The following is a 21,240-nucleotide window of genomic DNA, read 5'->3' as shown; positions in this document are numbered from 1 at the left end:
CCTCTCTTTCTTCAGACTCTTCCTCCTCTGCTTCCTCTTCACATTCTTCCTCCTCTTCCTCCTCATCATTACTTTCTTCTTCTTCCTTGTTACTCTCCTGTTTTCCGTCCTCTTCATTTTCATTCTCTTCTTCTTCCTCTTCTTCGTCATTCTCACTCATTGCTTCATCTTCGTCACTTTCATCCTCCTCATCCTCTTGACCTCCCCCGCTCTCCTCTTTATCTTCCTCATTCTCCTCATTTTTCTCTTTATCTTCCTCACTTTCCTCCTCCTCCTCTGGTTCATTTCCACTCTCCTCTTCATCTTCCTCATCTTCAGTCTCACTCTCCTGCTTTTCTAAATCTTCCTCCTCTTCCTCGCTAGTCTTTTCAACGTCTTCATCCTCCTCTGCCTCACTGTCACCTTCCACTTCACTTTCTTCCTCATTCTCACTCATCTCTTTCCTCGGACTCCTCATCCTCTTCTTCTTCATCTGACTCTTCCTCTGATTTGTCACTTCTGCTCTCTGTCTTTCCCTCTGATTCCTCTCCACTCTCCTCCTCCTCTTTCCCTTCACTTGTTTTGCTTTCACCCTCATCTTCTCCAGTCTCTTCTTCACTGTTTCTACTTATCTCACTTGTTTCCTCTTCCTCATCTTCCATTCTATGACTCTCCTCTTCTTCAGCTTCACTCTCTAGATCCTCAGTAGCCTCACTTTTACTTTTCTCCTCCTCTTCCTCACTTTCCTCATCCTCACTAGAAGCTTTGATCATCGTATCATCATCAACCTCAGAATCATCATCTTTTGCTAGGGTCTTGCTCTCACTTTCCTCCTCTCTGTCTTCCACTTCCTCACTCCCCTCCTTTCTGTTCACCAATCCCTCGCTTTCTTCTTCTTGGTCATCCACTTCCTCACTCCCCTCCTTTCTGTTCACCAATCCCTCGCTTTCTTCTTCTTGGTCATTCACTTCCTCACTCCCCTCCTTTCTGTTCACCAATCCCTCGCTTTCTTCTTCTTGGTCATCCACTTCCTCACTCTGCTCCTTTCTGTTCACCAATCCCTCGCTTTCTTCTTCTTGGTCATCCACTTCCTCACTCCCCTCCTTTCTGTTCACCAATCCCTCACTTTCTTCTTCTTGGTCATCCACTTCCTTACTCTCATCTCTTCTATTCACAGATCCCTCGCTTTCCTCCTCAGAATGAGCCTTGGTTTTGGACTCAGTGCTGGTTCTTTCCAGGTCCCCATCTGAAGTTTCTGGCTCTGCCTTAACACTGATGGTGGCAGCAGTCTTCTTGGCCTCTCTTGTCTCCTCTTGTCCTGAAACCTCAAGAGACTCACTCAGGGACGAAACGTCAGACAGAGTTCTCTGTTTTGAAAGAGGTTTTGGCATTTTTGGGGGTGTAGACTGGGAAAGGAACTGACTGAGTGCTGTATCTCCAAGTAAACGAGCAGGACCTCCCTGTCCCACATCTTGGAGAAAAGATGTCACCTTGGTGAGAGGATTTTCCTTCATTTTTCTCTGACTCTGATTCAGATTTGAAGGCAGCTTCTGAGATAATGTTAGACCCCTTTTTTGTGTCCTTTACTAGAAATTGGCTTTGTTCCGCTTTAGATTTTTTTGTCTTCTTTGTAGAAATTTCTTCTTGGCAAGGGGACTGTTGTGAAGTCTTTTTACTTTTGGAGTCTTTTTTTGAATCTAACTTTTTGTTCTGTGGGACAAAACCTTTAGTTTCTGTCTTAGCAGTGTTCATTTCACCTTTCATCTTCTGAGCTTTTGGTAAAATCTCTTTTGAGATCTTCTTACCTGTTGGCTCTTTATGCGTGGTCTGTTCAAGATATTGTTCAACAACTATTATGGGTTTTGTTTTTACTTCTTTTTAAAAAAAAAAAGCAACTCACTTTGGATTCCATATTTATCTCATTTATATGATTGTTTAGGTAATATACGATATAAACAACTTTATCAATAAGTTAATTATTCATCTTAAAATACACCACCACTAATCCAATTTATAATCAGTTGCACTAATTTTATCCATCAGGATCTACTCACCCGTTCTCTGCGTCTGACCCGAGTCGAGTAACTCCTATGAAGGGTGGTCTGACTTTGCGTGTCCCCCAGTAATTCAGTATAGGACTTCTCAAAGTAGTCTTCTGTGACATCCTCCTCCTCCAGGATCAGTTCCTCCGACTCTTCGGGCCTGGGCTTTGCCAACACAAGCATGTGACACCAACCACAAGTAACCTGAAAAACACACACACTGTTTACAGATGCCATGCAATCAAAATAGGAGTATTGTGGCTTATAATGAACTTTATGTCACAACAAAACACATTTACATTACCATTTAAAAGTCCTGTTCCTCATGTACATACTATGTACTTATTATAGTAATTACAATAACTATGTAATAACTAGGTACTAACCCTGAACCTACCCCTAAACCTAACCCTACCCCATGTAGTTACCTTGTATTACCAGAACTTTCTCAGATAAATACACTGCATGTACACTATAAGTACATATTATTACATGTACTGTAAAATAAAGTGCAACCAGAAAAAGGGTACAGTAAGGTTTTTGAAATGTTTTGAAAGAGATCTCTTATGCTCACCAAGGCTGCATTTGATCAAAAATACTGTACAAACTGTAATACTGTGAAATATTATTACACATTAAAATACTTTTCTGTTTTAAAATATATTCAAATGTCATGTATTCCTGTGATGCAAAGCTGAATTTTCAGCATTATTACTCCAGTCTTCAGAGCCACATGATCCTTCAGAAATCATTCAAATATTCTGATTTGAAGCTCTCATAACATTTATTATTATTGTCAGTGTTAAAAATACTTGTACTGGAAATGGTTATACTTTTATGGTGTTTTTTTGTAAAACAGAAAGTTCAAAAGAGCACCATTCATTTAAAACAAAAATAATTACTTTGTAACATTTTTTATTAAATGTATGTGTCCTTGCTGTATAAAAGTATTAATTTATTTATAATAATAATATTAATAATAATAATAAAAACTTAATCACCTGAAACTGTTTTTAGATTTTTTACAGCCTTTCTCAGCTGGATGTTAAAAATGTAAAAAAAAAATTGAGAAATGAATGATATTAAAAGAATTAAAGCAAAAGCCCCTTTGATATTTTCTGACCATACATTTTGTTTCAAAAGTAAATGAAGTCAACAGGGTTATGAAAACGGCATTTGTCAAACCATTTTATGAGGATTTAAGAAGAATACAGAAAATGTATATATCTGATAGAAATATGTATATTGTGTTATAAAAGGCTGATAGGCAGTGACACTTACAGAATGTACATGATAGTCTAGGAATCTTGGACACAGGGTTGGTTTGAACTGGTTGGTGAAGTTCTCTTCTTCAAGCCCCAGCTTTCCATGTCGACCATCACCAAAGGTGTACAAAAGTCCTCTGTCTGCAACCAGCACGTCAGATTTTTTATAAACAAACAGAACTAGCATATGTTTTAGAGGAAATCATATCATATCAAATGTATTACTGTACGCAAAGAATGTTAGCAGATGGTTTTCTGTGCATGTTTCACCAGTAATCAGTGCTGCATGGTTCTCTCCACACTCCACACGTTTTACTCTGCTCCTTCTGAAATGTTCAACCACCCTGGGTAAACGTGACTCAAATATGAAAGTGCCGTGACCGAGCTGTCCAAACTGCCCCAGGCCAAACGAATACAACTCATGCTCTGCATTACCAGACGGTCATAACATTCAGTCTTCACAAAGAAGAAAGACAAGACAAAGAAGCTAAATATGTTCTCTTACCCGTAAGAGCCACTGTGTGCCCTCCTCCACAGGATACCCGCATCACTTTATCCGAGATGCCTGTCACCTGTTGAGGCACTTTGTGATTGGCCAGCTTCTCTTCTGACAAGCCCAGCTTCCCACTGTCCTTTTCTCCAAATGTGAACAAGGCCCATCCTCTGCAACAAATGAAACAAGCGTCACCTAGCAACAAGGCAGCTTTCATAGAAGGTCAAATAATGAACATTTTATGAATTCAATGCTGCCATACTGAGCTGCATGGATCATAAAGAGGAAGCAGGAAGGTCATCATGAACAGTCAGAAAGTGGAGACTTAAAATGCTATGCAGGTATAACAATAAAGTCACTCTGCTACATTTAAGAAATAAATCACCTATTATTCTAAAAATGATAATTCAATATTATGTCATTAAAATTTTATTAAAATATGAATTTAAACGTATTAAATAATATTATGCTTTAATATTAATGTATGTAATAGCACATTAATGTGATTTAAAATAAGGCATAATGTTATTATTTGAACTAGAATTGTATATTATGTGTATTATATTATATTATATTATATTATATATTATGTATGATTCACTTAAATAATACATAAGACTCGCATTAAAGCAAAACTTATTCAACTATCAAAAGTGAAATTGAAAAAAAAAGTTATTATATTATATATGATAACATGACTATAATTTTATAATTTATATTTATTTATAGAATATAATAAACGTACTATTTAAATATACAATTTCAAAATATTTAATTATATAATTGTATAACATTTAAATTAGGCATGTCCAAATTAACAGGTTAATTGTGTGATTCATTTTCAGTTTAACACGTTAAAATATTTGTAAATATTATTTTTCAAAGCCTATCAAATATAAAAAAAAATAATAATAATGGCTTAAATTTATAATGCACTGTTGAATGGCTATAATTTATGAGTGAAATCGAGGGGGAAAATGCATTTAGACATTAGCAGCAGTGTTGGTATCATTGATAATGGTCTTCGTTAATAATAGACTACTTTGTAAAAAGAATGTACCATCTTTATATTGTTTCTCCATAATTTGGAGATTCACTGTGAAATTCTGACAATATAAATAATTAATCATGATTAATTACAGGAAAATATGTGATTAATTCCTTTTTTATCAATTGACAGCACTAATTTAAATATACTAAAATATCTAAGGTTAAATATAACATGTGAATGTTAATCATAAACAACAAAAGGTTTGCAGATGACATGAGGTAGCAGTGATATACGTACTAGTAACAAAGGCAGAATGATAATATCCACAGGACACCCAGGACACTCGTTTCCCCACAGAAACCTCCCGAGGAGTCAGTGCATTACTCTCCTTCCAATCTGGCCCTCTTGAGTTATCGCCCCACATATACAGCCTGTCATCCTCTGAGAGGCAGCACATAGACTATTTACCAGGGATCTCATCTTCTGTTTCTCCAGTCATCTCCCCCGACTAATCAGCTTATTTACACTGGGATTTGGAAATATGAGCAAGAAGTTTCTAATTTGATAGAAACCGTCCACTTTACATGTTCTTCCGCGTTGAGGTATCACGTGTAACTCGTCAGCTTTTAGTTGCGGCTACTGGGCATGCGCACATCAATACAGCGCTTTTTTTTTTCATTTTTTCTTTTTTGTCACATTGTACAATAATAATTACTGTTTTTGCATTATTGTAAGGGAAGGTAAAGAAATATATAATAAATAAATAAAATATTGTTTGTTTCCGGCCACAGCTGTATCCCTAGACACATAACGATATTTAATTGCTTCTAGTTCAAGTTTATTAGTATATTTATTCGTCTGTATACCTATGCTAAACCTTAGTTATGTTATAGGTTGTATTTTCTTAAAATTACCTTTTAAATGTGTGTGTGTGTGTGTGTGTGTGTGTGTGTGTGTGTGTGTGTGTGTGTGTGTGTGTGTGTGTGTGTGTGTGTGTGTGTGTAAAATATACTTCTTCAGTCGCTTTAAAAAATGTGTAAAAAAATATAAATTTTGGGAACAGTCATAGATGTTACAGGTGGAACAAAATGTGTCTTTAAACGAATGATTTACACATCTATCTATCTATCTATCTATCTATCTATCTATCTATCTATCTATCTATCTATCTATCTATCTATCTCTGTCTGTCTGTCTGTCTGTCTGTCTGTCTGTCTGTCTGTCTGTCTATCTATCTATCTATCTATCTATCTATCTATCTATAATTAAATAAATACAAATATAAAATATAAAACGTATATTATGTATAATATAAATAATACAATACAAATATCTATAAAAATGAATTTAATAAAACTGCAATGTAATGTAATAAAATTATACATCGTATGTATCTGTATATTTAATAAACACAACAACAATACAGTAATAATAATAATAATAATAATACACAGTCATTCAAGAAGATCAAGTAAGCCTTTTTTTACGCAACACAAACATTTACAAGACATTTCACTTTTAGTATGATCTTTGCAGTGGTTCCAGATTAGAGTGGAGTGGCTAGACTGCGAAGAATCTCTAAATAAACGCCTCTTCCGGTTCAGTCTGTAAACAGTGATCTCATCCCTAATCTTGCGCCGTCTTCCTTTAGCATTATCTCCTAGCATGAGCGGCACGCCGTCTCCACAGAAATGACCGTGAACCCAAATGTTTATTTTTCCGTGTCCTTCCGATCCGCCCGTTCTTTGACATAATGATGAGTAGCTGGGGATCTTTGAGTTAGCCTGGAGCATGTTAGCATGCTCATTATTAGCCTTGTAAAAAGGGGGCAAACAAGCAGCTGCCTGGTGCAAGCTCTGTTAAAGCTGCTTTCAAGTGTTTTCACTGGGTTTCCTGCTTGAAGAATAATGGAAGGCGTGCTTTACAAATGGACAAACTATATGACAGGTAACGTTAACAGCGTACGACACTTGAGCTGCAGTCAGCCAGCCCTGAAAGATGTCTCATGAGGTCTGTAACGTTAACTTAGAGTTAAATAACTGAGAGTTAGAGCTGCTGATGCATGCAACTTTGTTCTCCTATGTTGTATTGCTTTTTGCATCGCTTCTTTTGTAAAATACCCTATGCTTTCGAAATCTCCATGTTGAGTGAGAGTAATATAGCTCATATGTCAAACTTCCCGTCGTGTCATGTGATATTATGATACTTCAAGTTCAGAGAGTTGCATTTTGGATGCATTTTGCCATCTGATAATATTTTTTTGTCTTTTAATTGTATGACAGGATGGCAGCCAAGATGGTTTGTGCTGGACAATGGCATTATTTCGTACTATGATTCACAAGATGATGTGTGTAAAGGTAGCAAAGGCAGTATTAAGATGTCAGTATGTGAAATTAAAGGTAAGATTTGAGATGGTATATCTTATCTGCAAAATCTTCTATCCTTACGACAATTGTTTTTTTGTTTTTTGTTTTTACATTTTTATGCATTTAGCAGGCACTTTTATCCAAAGCAACTTACAGTGCATTCAGGCTATACATTCTTTTACCAGTATGTGACAAATGAAACTGCTTATGATGTCATTTTTGACTTCCTTGTATTTGCTCCAGTTCACCCAACTGACAACACGCGTCTGGAGTTGATCATACCAGGAGAGCAGCATTTTTACGTGAAGGCAGTGAATGCAGCGGAGAGGCAGAAGTGGCTGGTGGCTCTGGGAAGCTCCAAAGCTGGACTCATTGACACTAGAACCATAAAAGAAAGGGGTAGGCTTCTCTTAACATTTTCCTCTCTGATCATATTCCTTTTTTTTAGTGTGTGTCTTTTGTCTTCTTGTCATAAAACAAGACTCAACACACAGTAAAATATTCACAAACTTTAAAATACCAATTTTCTTAAATGTTTTTGATTCTCCACAGATGTTCATAAACTAATAATAATAATAATAATAAAAACTAAAATGTTTAATTACTATTATTAGTAGTAATATTATTAATATTGTTAACAAAATAATCAGAAAAATAATATCTATATACACATTAATATCTTAAGCATTATTTATCTTGATATTTTCTTTACATGTATGAACACACAGAAGTACAAAACAATCATTTAATCAAATGTACAAATTCAAATTTAAAGGGCTAGTTCACCTAAACATAAAAATAATATCAATAATTACCAAACCTGTAAGATCTTTGTTCATCTTCAGAACACAGATTAAGATATTTTTGATGAAATTCGAGAGCCGTGTTTGCAAACAAAGGAATGCACATGCATGTGTCGTGGTACTACCATGAACGCATATATAATTCTGACATTGATTCTATTGAAAATAAATTGTTTTCTTTGAGCACAAAAAATACTCTCGTAGCTTCATAAAACTATTGACTATTTGAACAATGTCCTTACTAATCCTTCTGGGCTTTGACCGTGGAGCTGTGTTGCCATCTATGCAGGGTCAGAAAGCTCTCGGATTTCATCAAAAAACTTAATTTGTGTTCTGATGATGAACAAAGGTCTTACAGGTTTGGAATGACATGAGGGTGAGTAATTAATGATATAATTTTCATTTTAGGGTTAACTATCCCTTTAAATAAATCATATTTGATATTGTTTTATCATTATGTTTTTAGAATAGAATGATATGCTGATAAAAACAATAATATGGAAGTACCTAGATAAAAAAAAAAAAAAAAAAAAAAAAAAAAATATATATATATATATATATATATATATATATATATATATATATATATATATATATATATATATATATATATATATATATACACACACACACACACACACACATATATGTGTACACACACTCAAACACTGTATCACTGTAAGTCCAGTGGGAGATTCATGTCAGAGACAAAAGGCTTTCATAAACTGAATTCATGTTTCTTAGTTGCACGTCAGTAATCTTGACTGCAAAGCATTATCAAGGCCCATTAACAGTTGCATTTCCTCTCCTAATGGTTTTTTGCAGAGTTAACAGAAACCACAGAATCCCTGAAAACCAAGATGTCCGAGCTGCGCCTGTACTGTGACTTACTAATGCAGCAAGTGCACACTATTCAGGAGTCAGTGGAACAGGAAGAAGAGTCGACAGTGGCCAGCACTGAGGTTTGCTGTTTTTCTTTTAAACCACAGTAATCATTGCAATTTATTGCAGTTGGGTGGGTGTGGTCTAAATAGGATTTCATCATAGAAATCAACTCTTTTAAACCTAATCGTCATATTTTCTGCTGTTTTCTTCCCCAGACGAGGAACGAGGCGTCCTCATTACTGAGTGCCACCTGTGAAACCTTCATCAAAACACTGGAAGAATGTATGAAAATCGCTAATTCCAAGTTTAAGACTGATATGTTGCAATCCAGTCCGACTGATTCCATAATGTCCCCTGTGTCTCCCTCTCCCGTCCAAATGTCTCGGGTAAAGACACAAGCATCAATCACATACTATTCTCTATTTTTATTAGTAGTTCCTATTTCTGTTAGTTTGTATGGCATTTTTTTATGGCAAGTTATTTGGGGGAATTTTACAAAGACATGTCCAAGTCACGTGTGACCCCAAAATCAATGGAAAGAATAAAAAGAACTTATATTTATAATATAAAGGATATGTAGCTTTACATTGTGCAGTATTTGCACGACAATTAAATTAATGAATCAAATAATTAAGTACATTTTTACCCCAAATTCTCATTATCTCAAATAATTATTATTATTTTGTTTTTGTTCACATTATTGTAATGAATATATTTTTTACATCACAGTAATGAGAACTGGAGGAAAATATCCCCCCCGAAAAATGATAGCCTCTTTTTTTTATGTATTGTTTATTTTATGATTTTGTTGAGAAATATGACTTGGACATATTCTTTGCTCACTCATTTACTAGTAAAATGTATAATATGTTATTTTAGTATAAATTATATAAAATACTATTATTTATCATTATTTTGAAATAGCTTTATTTTATTTTATTTATTTATTAATTTGGGTATTTTACCTAAAATGTACTTTATTTCAATGAATTTCCAAGGCAATGTTTCTATCAATTTAATTTTGGCTGTAGTTCAACAAAAAAATAATTAAATTTTTTATATTTTTTAATTTTCTTTAACAATAACACCACTTGGAGATTATTCAATGTAGCCAATTTCTATGTCTCTCTCTCTCTCTCTTTCTCTGCTTATTGTATAGATGAAGCGCTCAATCAGCCATCCTGGCACCTACAATTATGAAAGGTACAAAATGTTTACACAACACACAGACTTCTTGTTTTTGGTCCATACAGCTTATGCTGTTATTTTCTGAGTGCCTATAAATACAGGACCTGTTTTCCTTCAAGGTCAAGCTTGCCAAAAGAGAGCATGGTGTTGCAGAAGTCCTCCCAGAGGCGGACACGGACATGTTCTGATACAGAAGCTCACAGCGACAGAGGGGCAGAGGAGACGGAGCGTGAGTCATGCAGACACACACACACACACTTTTATTTGAAGCTGTGCCCACACACAGATCAAATTCAATTCCTGAGTAACCTAAATGCTTAGTTTGCACCTAACTTTGTTGCTTGAGCAATCACTGAATCTTGAAGGAATGAATACTGTGGCCCTAATAATGAGACCAGCATAAAAAAGTACTCCCTGTGTAATCCTCTTGTGTTTTCCACAGGCTTGATGTTCCACAGATCCAACATTAACGGTGACTCCACTCCAAGTATCCCAGAAGAGGTTGGAACGAGCACAAAGTTCCTGTCGGAAACTGACACTCCGGAATCTGACCTTTCCCTCTGAACCACGCGAGACGGCTTATGAGACTCGTAACTCGTACTGCTATGCAGTCAAAGATTGCAGCGTTACATACAGTAGATGGATTTTACAAAGTATTGTTGTATTTCCTGATGAAGAAGAATTCGGTGGCACTTTATAAAAACAGATTATGAAGACAACAGTAGTCTGATTCGAATGTTTCTACCCTTCCAGGTATTTTAAGATATTAGTTTGCCTTGATGCTAAAATGTTTAGTTTTTTTTGTCATAAATAATTATTGCCGTATCCCTTCAGTGAAGAGTTGAAGATGTTTGTACTGGATTTCTAACGTGTTGTGCAGTTGCCTTTGTTAAATGGGAACCTTGATGAAAAGGTTTTTGTTGCTGTGCCAAGGGGTTGTGCATATGTGCTGACGTTAACTTTGACAGCTTTTTTTTTATTCATTCACTTGGCATGCAATGTTGTTCTTTAGTTTTTTTTTTCCTGCAGAGTACAATTTTTATTTTTATTTTTGTATGTCACTAGAATTTCCCCCCCAAATTGTTTTTGCCTTAATTAATTCTTCGCATGGAGGAATTTGAACCTTTAATTATTGTAATGTTTGGAAAAAAAATGATTAAAATGCTCTAGCAAGATAATTATTTCTTTAATCTCCAAAAATCTAATGGGGTTTCATAAGTATGAGTGTGTTCTTTTATATATTAATCTCTGTAATCATGTTTTATGGAACACAGAGGCAAAGAGAGAATTAATAATACAAATGAAATACTTTCATGCAGTCCATGATGACTTGACTTTTTTTCTTTACTCATTGGGCATTCAGTGTTGTTTACTAATTTCTCATGCAAAACACATTTACATATTTATTTTCATATATAACTAGCTTTTACCCCAGTGAGTTGTTAAATCACTGTAATGTATGGGGGGTGGAGAAGATTAAAAAGCTGTGGTGAGATTATTACCACTTTTTTTCAATTAGATATTCTCTGTAATCGTGTTGTCGGGAGAGTTAATAATACAAATGAAACCTTTTCACGCAGTCATATTTTTATTTGAGAGGAACACCGATTGTGTGTTTTTGGCTGACACAGTGAATAATTAGTTCCCATGTTGCCTAACACGCTGCAGAAGACCTCAAACTAAATTTGATTGCTATCCAGCAACCATATGTTTATCTACCTCTGGTCATCTGTGTTTGCCATCTGATTTCCACATGAAAACAGTCTATAATAAGTGATTAATTTCTCCAGAGGGAGATTAGCTTTCTCTAGGGGTGGTTCTACTGCTGGCCATCACCTGCAGGCAACCAGCAGGTGCAAATGAAGCCGGGCTACATGAGGAGCATTGGGAATCAGCGCATAGACTTGCCTTTCCCAGATGACAAATTTGTGTCCACAAAGTAGAAATCCCCCACTGTTTCTTACAGAGCAGGGAAAAACAGTTATTATACCCTGCACAGAGCACATGGTTCTGCGAGTTTTACATTGTGGCTGTTGATTGTTGATGTTACTGGCCCTCTGAAATTCAGTCTTCTTAAAGCTGGGTATAATTCAGTGATGTTAGACTAAAGTATCGAGCAGAGCTTAGTGCTATTGCTGTCTGAATGAAGACCATTGTTTGGAAGTTTGAAGTCAGTGGGGCTTTCGTATGCTGGCGTTACGTCGAACTGAATTAAATGATCGGGGGAGATTTCGCCTGGACAGACAGATGGTGATGATGTGCCATTCTTCCAGTTTTCAACTTCTTCCTCCTTTTTCTCTTCCTCTTTCTGCCCACGGCCTGTGTCTTCAGGACTTACTTCTGTGCAAAAGATAGTTTCAACAAAATCATATTTGTAAATACAGTGACTGAATATTAAGCAGCACAACTGATTACTTGAGCAATAAATCAACACCGTATGATTTGTGAAAGATCATGTGAAACCGAAAACTGGAGTAATGGTTGCTCATAATGCAGCTTTTCCATCACAGGAATATCAAAATATATTAAAATAGAAGACACAATATTGCACAATAGTAGCTACTTTATATATCTGTATTTTTAATCAAATAAATGCAGCCTTGGTGAGCACAAAAAGGCAAACCAAAAGCGGTTAACGAGAAGAAAAAATCTCTATTTATGTATACGTTTTAACATGGAAAGAGTTTTCTGACCGTTTTGGGCATCCGTCACAGTCTCTGGGTCCTTCTGGCACACACACGTCTCTCCATCGACCAAGCCCATCATCTGTTCATCGCTCTTTTGGAGGTTCTTTAGCAAGAAAAATGTTCTCATCAGGCCTTTGCCTTTCACCTCAATCTCGCCCCTCTCGGCGATCTCAAAGATTCCTTTGTCCTTTAACACACTGTGGACAGGAAGTGATGCGTTCAGTTCAGTGCTTTTCTTAGATCTGGATTTAGCTCAAGTATGTCAGTGGCTTAACCCACAGAATTTATCAAGACAAGTGTCTTTTATGCTTACCAAGACTGCATTTAATTGATCTAAAATACAGTCATACTGTGAAATATCATTAGATTATAAAATAATATGCTGATTTGATGCTTAAGAAGCATTTTTTATAATTATCAATTTTGAAACTATATATATATACAAACCATAAACGTTGCAGGATTCTTTAATGAATAAAAAGTTCAAAAGAACACTAACCTGTACGTGAAGGGACTCAGGTGTATGTGATCAGGAAGTCCATGGCTCTCCATCCGAGAGGCTGTATTGACCGTGTCTCCAAACAAGCAATAGCGTGGCATTTTGTCACCTACAACACCTGCCAAAACTGAACCGGTGTGCAGGCCTACTCTGATCTAGATTGACAATAAACCACTTGGCAAATCATATGATAAAAGAGCACACAGAGCTTATGTTTACATAGAGCAAACTGTATAAACACACATACCTGAATGGGCTGACCTGTGATAGGGCTGGCTACTTCTCTCGCAGCAATTCTCATACCGAGGGCAAAGTTTGCCACCTGCTCTGCATGAGTCTCTGTAGGAATGGGCACACCGCCAACCACCATGTAAGCATCACCTATAGTTTCCACCTGTTGTGAGACAATATCATTTGCCACTTTAATTACTCGCAAGTCAATAAATGTGAAGGCTTTCCTCATAATTTCCCATTTCATTTTATACATACCTACACACAAACAAACACCCCCTCCCCCACCCACCCACCCACACAACACACACACACACACACACACACACACACACACACACACACACACACACACACATATATATATACATATAGATACATACATACATACAGAGCTGCTTAGATGAGTTAAACATTACATATTGAAAACTGCATCATTTTAGGTAATGTATTCCTCGGTACTCATCTTACTGGACCTGTCCGCTGCTTTTGACACTGTTAATCACAAGATTCTCCTGTCCACCCTCAGAAAGATGGGAATCTCTGGAACTGCTCTCCTGTGGGTTAAGTCCTACCTCTCTGACAGATCATTCAGTGTGTCTTGGAGGGGTGATGTTTCAAAGTCACACCACCTTGCTACTGGGGTTCCTCAAGGCTCAGTACTTGGACCACTTCTCTTCTCCATCTACATGACATCTTTAGGATCTGTCATTCAGAAGCATGGCTTTTCTTATCACTGCTATGCTGATGACACCCAACTCTACTTCTCATTCCAGCCTGATGACCCGACGGTAGCTGCTCGCATTTCAGCCTGTCTGAGTGACATTTCTAGCTGGATGAATGACCATCACCTTCAGCTTAACCTTACAAAGACTGAACTACTGGTGATTCCAGCTAACCAATTGATTCATCACAACTTCTCTATACAGCTAGGCTCTTCAACCATAACTCCTTCGAGGACAGCCAGAAACCTAGGAGTTGTGATGGATCATCAATTAAGCTTCACTGACCACATTGCTACAACGACCCGGTCCTGCAGGTTTGCCTTATACAACATTAGGAAGATTAGACCCTTCCTGTCAGAGCAAGCAACCCAACTTCTTGTCCAAGCTCTTGTTCTCTCTAGACTGGACTATTGTAATGCTCTCTTGGTGGGCCTTCCTGCATGTACTGTCAAGCCCCTGCAAATGATCCAGAATGCAGCAGCGAGGGTTGTCTTCAATGAGCCAAAAAAAGCTCATGTTACTCCTCTCCTCATCAGGTTACACTGGCTACCAGTAGCTGCTCGCATCAAATTCAAGGTACTGATGCTTGCCTACAAGACGACCACTGGCACGGCACCAACTTACCTAAACTCACTGGTTAAATCCTATGTGCCCTCAAGAAGTTTGCGTTCTGCAAGTGAACAACGCCTTGTGGTGCCATCCCAAAGAAATTCAAAATCACTCTCACGGACCTTTTCCTGGACTGTGCCCAGCTGGTGGAATGACCTCCCAATCTCAATTCGTACAGCTGAGTCTTTACTCATTTTCAAGAAACATCTAAAAACTCATCTTTTTCGCCTGCACTTAACCTACTAACACCAGTACTTTTCCTTTTCTTGTCTCTTTTTTCATTTAATTAAAAAAAAAAAAAAAAAAAAAAAAAAATTATATATACCTGGCTATGCGTTCTATACTAGACTGAGACTTGTCATGGCACTTGTATTCTGTTGTTGTTCTCTTGTTGACCTGACTGCTTCTATTGTTCTCATTTGTAAGTCGCTTTGGATAAAAGCGTCTGCTAAATGATTAAATGTAAATGTAAATGTAATGATTACTTTTTAATATTACTTTTAGACTATTTTCTATCTAACTTGTATTAAACTTATGATAAAACATATCATGCTTATACAAAAAAATCTAAGACAAAGAAAATATATTCAAATTTTTGATATCAACATGATTTAATTAGACTAGGATTTCCCAAACTGGGCTTAATTCAAGAACTGCAGTGGGCTTGTGAGTTGATAAAAAAGTTAATGATTATTAAATCATCAAAATGTAAAAGATATTATTGAAACATTTGAACACTAAAAATATAAATATTTCATTTGTTTACCTGCATTCAGTGTGACCATTTAGAGACACTGAACTGTATATAAGCAAATGTTTTGTTAAATTATTGAAATATTAACTTCCCCATGGATATTTCAAGTAAATATCTCGTCTAAAGACATTTTTTTTTCACCCAAATTTAGAAGCATGGTTTGCAAATTTATTTAGGCTACATTTTATATTGTGAATATGGTGAAAGCTAAATGGTATGACAGAGTAGAATTTAAAAAAGAAAAAGAATCAGGGGTCAGTCAATAAATTATGAACGATTTACTGTAATTTGTGGGAGTAATATTTAATCATGTAATCCATCAAAAGTAACTGTAATCTGATTAAGGGCATTATATAATGTAATATACTCTAATTATCATTTTTGGAATCTGATCATGTAATCCAGATTACATGTAATCAGTTACTACCAAGCTCTGTATATACTTATATATTACATTCATATAATAAATTATATATATATTTAAAGTAAATATATAGTTTTTAAAAAATATTTTTTATTATTTAATAGTTAGCTAGCTAGATAGATAGATAGATAGATAGATAGATAGATAGATAGATAGATAGATAGATAGATAGATAGATAGATAGATAGATAGCGCTATCTTACACACCTTATAGACATTGTGGATGTTTGTGAGTCGATCAAATCTGGAGTACATGGCGTTGAGCATGTTGACTATTTGAATAGGTTCACAGGCTGCGCAGATGTTAGTGAATGTGACCACATCACTAAAAAGGATGGTGCACACTTTGAACTCACCTGAAAGAGTAACAGAAAGGGTGTGATTCATGTAAAGCATGACTAATGACATGTATAACAGTGTTCTGTTGGGAGTTCCTCTGGTTTCATCACCTGCCTCTACTCTCTTGCCCTCTTTAAGCTGGTTGGCGACGTGTGTCGGCAGCATGGCATAAAGAAGCTTTTCTGATTTCTGCTTTTCAATCTCTAAGTTGCGTGAAAGGATTCTCAACTCCTCCTTCTTCCTTTCTAGCTGATTGGAGAGCTCGATCTCCGCCAGCCTCTGCTGGTTGAGCAGGATCAGATCTCGTGTGGTGTCGTGCTGGGCGATGTCGGCCAGGTGGAGACCCCTCTCCTCCAGTTCCTGGAGGCTTCGTAGCTTAGGAGAGCACAGATAGATCATGCAGCTGAGTGACTCCATCCACATCATCTGCCCTAAAACACACATACACGAATGAAAATGAAGTATCAAATGATATGAGATAAACAAATTATGCGAAACAGTTGAATGAAAACTTATTTTACACAAGAAATAAAAAAAAACATTTTGGAATCAGCACAAAAGAACTTGATTAAAACAGAATGTTCCCATGCAGATAATCACAAAATGGCACAAATATCAAGTGTAATGAATCTGTATGGATAAAATACCTCTCAGTTTGAGTGTGGACTGGTTTTGGTGGATCTCTGGTAACATTTCCCTCCTGGTTTTCAGCACAAATTGGCTGTTGATGAACTTCTTGATGCTCTGGATGTTGAAGGTGACCTCTGGGTGAACAATGGTGAAGTACTCATCCAGACGGATACCTGCGGTCTGCAGTCCAGGAACAAACTTCTGAATGTTGACACCTGTTTGCTTCACCACCAGCTAAAACGACAAGAAATTGTTCAAAACGACTGTGTCTTGATGTACTTTAATATTTGATATCTGTTAATGAAGGGAAATGCAGAGTTTTACTTACATCTTGATCAAAAACAATGTGAAAGGGAAAAGCATTACAGAAGGCTTGTTCTTCAATCCAAAGTCTTTTTGGGTAGCTGGGAGTGAACGATTGTCGCAGATTGCCTTAATTTAGAAAAACACCAATATAAAACCCATTAACTCAGGTGTTATTTGAATAATGTCAAAATAGGTACATTTTATGTTACAGTGGGGTTGTAAAAAGCACACGGAAAATCTGGAATTCTATCAAAATCTATTTTTAATATGAAACACATCTACGTAATTTCTGGTAAATTAGCATGTGCTATGTAGTGGCACAGTCAAAGGCAGAAACAGAGGCTATGAAAAAGCTGTCAAACCTTGGCCCAACATGACAATGCTCCTCACAGTCTCCCATGGAGATCGTTTCCTTGGACACAGCTGCAGGCTGGCATACCTGGCCTTCATTCTCTTCATTATCTCTTCCTTGTCCTGTTGATATATAGCAGTTGTCATAGTTACAAACTTTCTCACGTTAGTCATGATTTCAGAAATACAAAGACGGCAGACAGTTGAGTGTCTAGACCTACTTAAACATTCAAGATGTCTATACAAAATGAAAATGATGGCGCCAAAGCAAGTAAAATGCAAGAGACACTGAAACAAACCACTTGAAAAACTCAAACATCATAGACTTCATAATACAGTTTACAGAAACGCATGACAGTCCCTTATGCTCTGTCTTCCTCTCAGTGGGGACTTACACACCTGTTTCTCAGCCTGTATTTCCTCATTGCCGCCTTTCTGTCTTGGTTGAGCCTTTTTTTTGGACACCTTTTCCTTCTGTACCATGTGGAAAACCACATGTTCCTTCTTTCCAGTGCGCTCATCCTCTTCTGACTGGTTTAGAATGGTCATTGTAACCTCACTGTCAAAGAAATCCTTTGCCACAGCCTCGATAATACCTGCCCAATGGTTATGAAAAAAAAAAAAACAGTAATTGCTAAATGTGCTAATACATAGTCCCATAAAGCAAATAGTGCAAATATATATTTAAATATATTTAAATTTTATGATGTGATTATGCTGGAACTCTCACCTGGCACGATGTGATACAACCCTTTCCTATCTGAGTAATAGTGAAGGAGAATTCGTCCATCATCCATCCGCTCCACACGAAAGGACGGAGCATTCATGGCCTAAAAAAAGGCATGCCGTGTTACAAACCACAATAGAGTTCATAGTTCCATACTCTGCAAAAACTAACACAAATGTCATTTTTTCTATGTAAATATTTGCTTGATGGATGTATTTAGGATTACAAAGAGACAATGTGAAATTTTAGGGAGTATTCAAATTATCCTGACCTCATAAGACAATGCCAGATAACTGTGTAGAGCATCAAGATTTTCAATAAATTCCACCAGGTTTCCACCGAGTGTTCGCAGCATAGTGTCATATCCGGACATCTTACAAAAGCTGAAAAAGTACTCTCCAAAAAGCTTCAAAACCACCTCGGAGGAGATATCTAGAGGACGAAATAAAACAACATTTAAGTTTCAAAGCACAGCAATTACTTTAAAGGAGTTGCTCAGAACCCCCAAATACATCACTTGCTCACCAGTGGATCCTCTGCAGTGAATGGGTGCCGTCAGAATGAGAGTCCAAACAGTTGATAAAGACATCACAATAAATAAAGCAGATCAATTAACATTTTGTGAAATGTTGAGTGTTTGTAAGAAATAAATCCATCATCAAGGCATTTAAACTAAGAACCATTGCTTCTGACCTAAATATCCATTATGTATAATAAAGCTACCTCCAGTTAAAAAGTCTCATTGTCCTTTCACATCCAAAACCACCAACACATTTGTATAGAACTGTTTTCAGTGGTACATGCCACTTGATCTGTGGATATTTCTCTCTTAATTCAGACAAGACAACTTTTGAACTGGAGAAAGTAATATTATGGAGTAAGGACTCATATTTTCATAAGAACAGTTTGAAGTTAAAAATGTCTGATGGAATTATTAGTATAAATCACACTTTTTCCTTCACAAGGTGTTAACTGATGGACTGGAATTATGTGGATTCCTTGTGGATTATTTTGATGTTTTTATCAGCTGTTTGGACTCTGACGGCACCCATTCACTAAAAAGGATCCATCGGTGAGTGAGTGATATTATGCTACATTTGTCCAAATCTGTTCGAATGAAGAAACAAACTCATCTATATTTTGGACAACCTGACGGCGGCTACTTTTTCAGCAAATTGGCAAAATTCATCATTTTTGGCTGAACCATTCCAGTAAGACTGCAATTCAGTTTCTCTTTCCAATTTTAATTGCGCCCAGGTTGTTTTTGAGTTCAGGTGTGTGACCCACTCCAGAGATTCACACCTGCCCTTGTCCACACATTCTCAGGGACAGATTGGAGGACAGGTTAGGACATCAACCGTTGCGATGCCCAGCAGACTATTCTCAGCTGGGACATTGTTAACACTCTCCCAGATACTTTAATCAATGTCTGCAAGTCCCCAAAGACATTGTGAATACGACATAACTTCGAGGCTTTCACAGTTTACTCTTCCTGTCTTTTTTCCTCAATGCTTCACACAATGACAGACATTCAAAAGTGGATCTAAACAAAAACAGGCCTTTTAAAGAAGTGAAACATTCTGAAGAATTAAACAAAGTCCCTAACCAACCATTAAAGGAAGTACACATGCAGACAGACATAAGCCCAAGGGCAAATAAATACATTCAGATTTAAAATGCCTTGGAGAAACAGAGTACATTAGCATCCTGATTTGTACTACAAAATACAAAATGATACTCACCCAGCATTTTACAAGCCTCTTGCACTAAACGAAGAGTGATGACATCGTCGTAGATTTCATAGGTCATAAATGTATCCTGGACACCAGCCATTAATCTGGGAAGGATTTTATTAGTTGAAACAAACCACAAAACCCATCCACGGTTTCTGTAAACATTACATGTGTAACACACCTCAGATTTTCCCATGTCTCTTCTCCGAACCTTTCAATGACCAGTGACTTCAGACACGTATTAATAAAGCCGTACTGTGAAAAAAAAAAACAGTGTTAGTTAGAAAGTGCTGAAATACAATGTTGTAGAGAAAGCATTTACATTTTACATTTAAGTGTTTAATGAAAGATTTTCAATCATTTAAGATAAAATATCTATCTATCTATCTATCTATCTATCTATCTATCTATCTATCTATCTATCTATCTATCTATCTATCTATCTATCTATCTATCTATCTATCATACACACAATGTTTTGCACATACCATTTCTCCAAACCAGCTGTTATGCCAAAGTTGTACTCTGTATATTATCCACACTGAGCAGAAGATGCTCTTTAAATTGTGGTGTGTAGATTATGTAGTCTCATCCAGAAATATCTACATATGCAGACACTCCCACTCAACCATACTCTTTTACATTAATGCATGCACACAAGTCAAGTCACCTTTATTTATATAACGCTTTAAATAAAAAAGACTGTGTCGAAGCAACTGAACAACATTAATTAGGAAACAGTGTGTCAATAATGCAAAATGACAGTTAAAGGCAGTTCATCAATTAATTCAGAAGACACATACACACATCCAAACATAAAGACCTCATTGCCCACTCATTGGGGAACAGGGATGCATTTTAGTGTTTAAAGTTTGCAAATATATGCAAACTTGATGAGCAATATACTGTATGTTCTCTCTTTGATACTCTAACCTGTTAAACCTGCTAAATAGGCAGAGCATGAATTAAATGCTTCCGTCGATCTTTTGATGATTTTGTTTGTTTGTTTGTTTGTTTTTAATTGAAAAATATAGGGCCTGTCTTGTCTTACAGTGTTTAAATACTTTCTCTTTCACCTTATCCACCACGATCAGAATATGTTGTTTGTGATGGAAAATAAAGTGCATAACCAGTCTTATAAACAAGTTTGCAACAAAACACTTCAGACTATGTGAAGGCACATCTGTTTTATTCAATATCGATTTACCAATGT

The 21,240-nt window shown here is 36.4% G+C and overlaps 2 protein-coding genes and 1 pseudogene across 3 annotated transcripts in view; 1 reads left to right on the top strand and 2 right to left on the bottom strand.

The window, feature by feature from the left end:
* Position 1: 1 nt before the first annotated feature.
* On the bottom strand, positions 2–5,269 carry LOC127934426 (X-linked retinitis pigmentosa GTPase regulator-like; annotated as a pseudogene).
* A 1,084-nt stretch (positions 5,270–6,353) lies between these two features.
* LOC127934666 (pleckstrin homology domain-containing family A member 3) lies at positions 6,354–21,015 on the top strand. 2 transcript variants are annotated; one of them, XR_008147873.1, is made up of 10 exons: positions 6,354–6,717; positions 7,053–7,169; positions 7,380–7,535; positions 8,765–8,901; positions 9,040–9,210; positions 9,984–10,027; positions 10,132–10,241; positions 10,455–10,765; positions 16,530–16,616; positions 16,992–21,015. XR_008147873.1 is itself a non-coding variant. In XM_052532190.1 (8 exons), the coding sequence occupies exons 1-8, from the start codon at positions 6,678–6,680 to the stop codon at positions 10,574–10,576; spliced, it is 897 nt and encodes a 298-aa protein (XP_052388150.1). In that variant the 5' UTR covers positions 6,354–6,677; the 3' UTR covers positions 10,577–11,333. The 2 variants fall into 2 exon arrangements, 1 of the variants encoding a protein (XP_052388150.1); XM_052532190.1 differs by lacking the exons at positions 16,530–16,616; positions 16,992–21,015 and having other exon boundaries at positions 10,455–11,333.
* The window catches only part of LOC127934425 (guanylate cyclase soluble subunit beta-2-like), a 28,083-nt gene continuing 18,445 nt past the window's right edge, over positions 11,603–21,240 (bottom strand). Inside the window, exons 2-15 of the mRNA XM_052531801.1 lie at positions 20,209–20,282; positions 20,037–20,131; positions 18,566–18,726; positions 18,298–18,397; positions 17,967–18,163; positions 17,579–17,690; positions 17,239–17,342; positions 16,928–17,144; positions 16,391–16,711; positions 16,149–16,297; positions 13,446–13,592; positions 13,199–13,353; positions 12,706–12,896; positions 11,603–12,352 (exon numbers count right to left, since the gene is read on the bottom strand). Coding sequence (XP_052387761.1) covers positions 12,117–12,352; positions 12,706–12,896; positions 13,199–13,353; positions 13,446–13,592; positions 16,149–16,297; positions 16,391–16,711; positions 16,928–17,144; positions 17,239–17,342; positions 17,579–17,690; positions 17,967–18,163; positions 18,298–18,397; positions 18,566–18,726; positions 20,037–20,131; positions 20,209–20,282 — 2,259 coding nt within the window. The 3' untranslated portion in view covers positions 11,603–12,116. The remainder of the gene's footprint in view (positions 12,353–12,705; positions 12,897–13,198; positions 13,354–13,445; positions 13,593–16,148; positions 16,298–16,390; positions 16,712–16,927; positions 17,145–17,238; positions 17,343–17,578; positions 17,691–17,966; positions 18,164–18,297; positions 18,398–18,565; positions 18,727–20,036; positions 20,132–20,208; positions 20,283–21,240) is intronic.

This window comes from Carassius gibelio, chromosome A18 (genome assembly GCF_023724105.1).
Source record: "Carassius gibelio isolate Cgi1373 ecotype wild population from Czech Republic chromosome A18, carGib1.2-hapl.c, whole genome shotgun sequence".
NCBI lineage: Eukaryota > Metazoa > Chordata > Actinopteri > Cypriniformes > Cyprinidae > Carassius > Carassius gibelio.
This window is presented reverse-complemented; position numbering and strand designations above follow the sequence as displayed.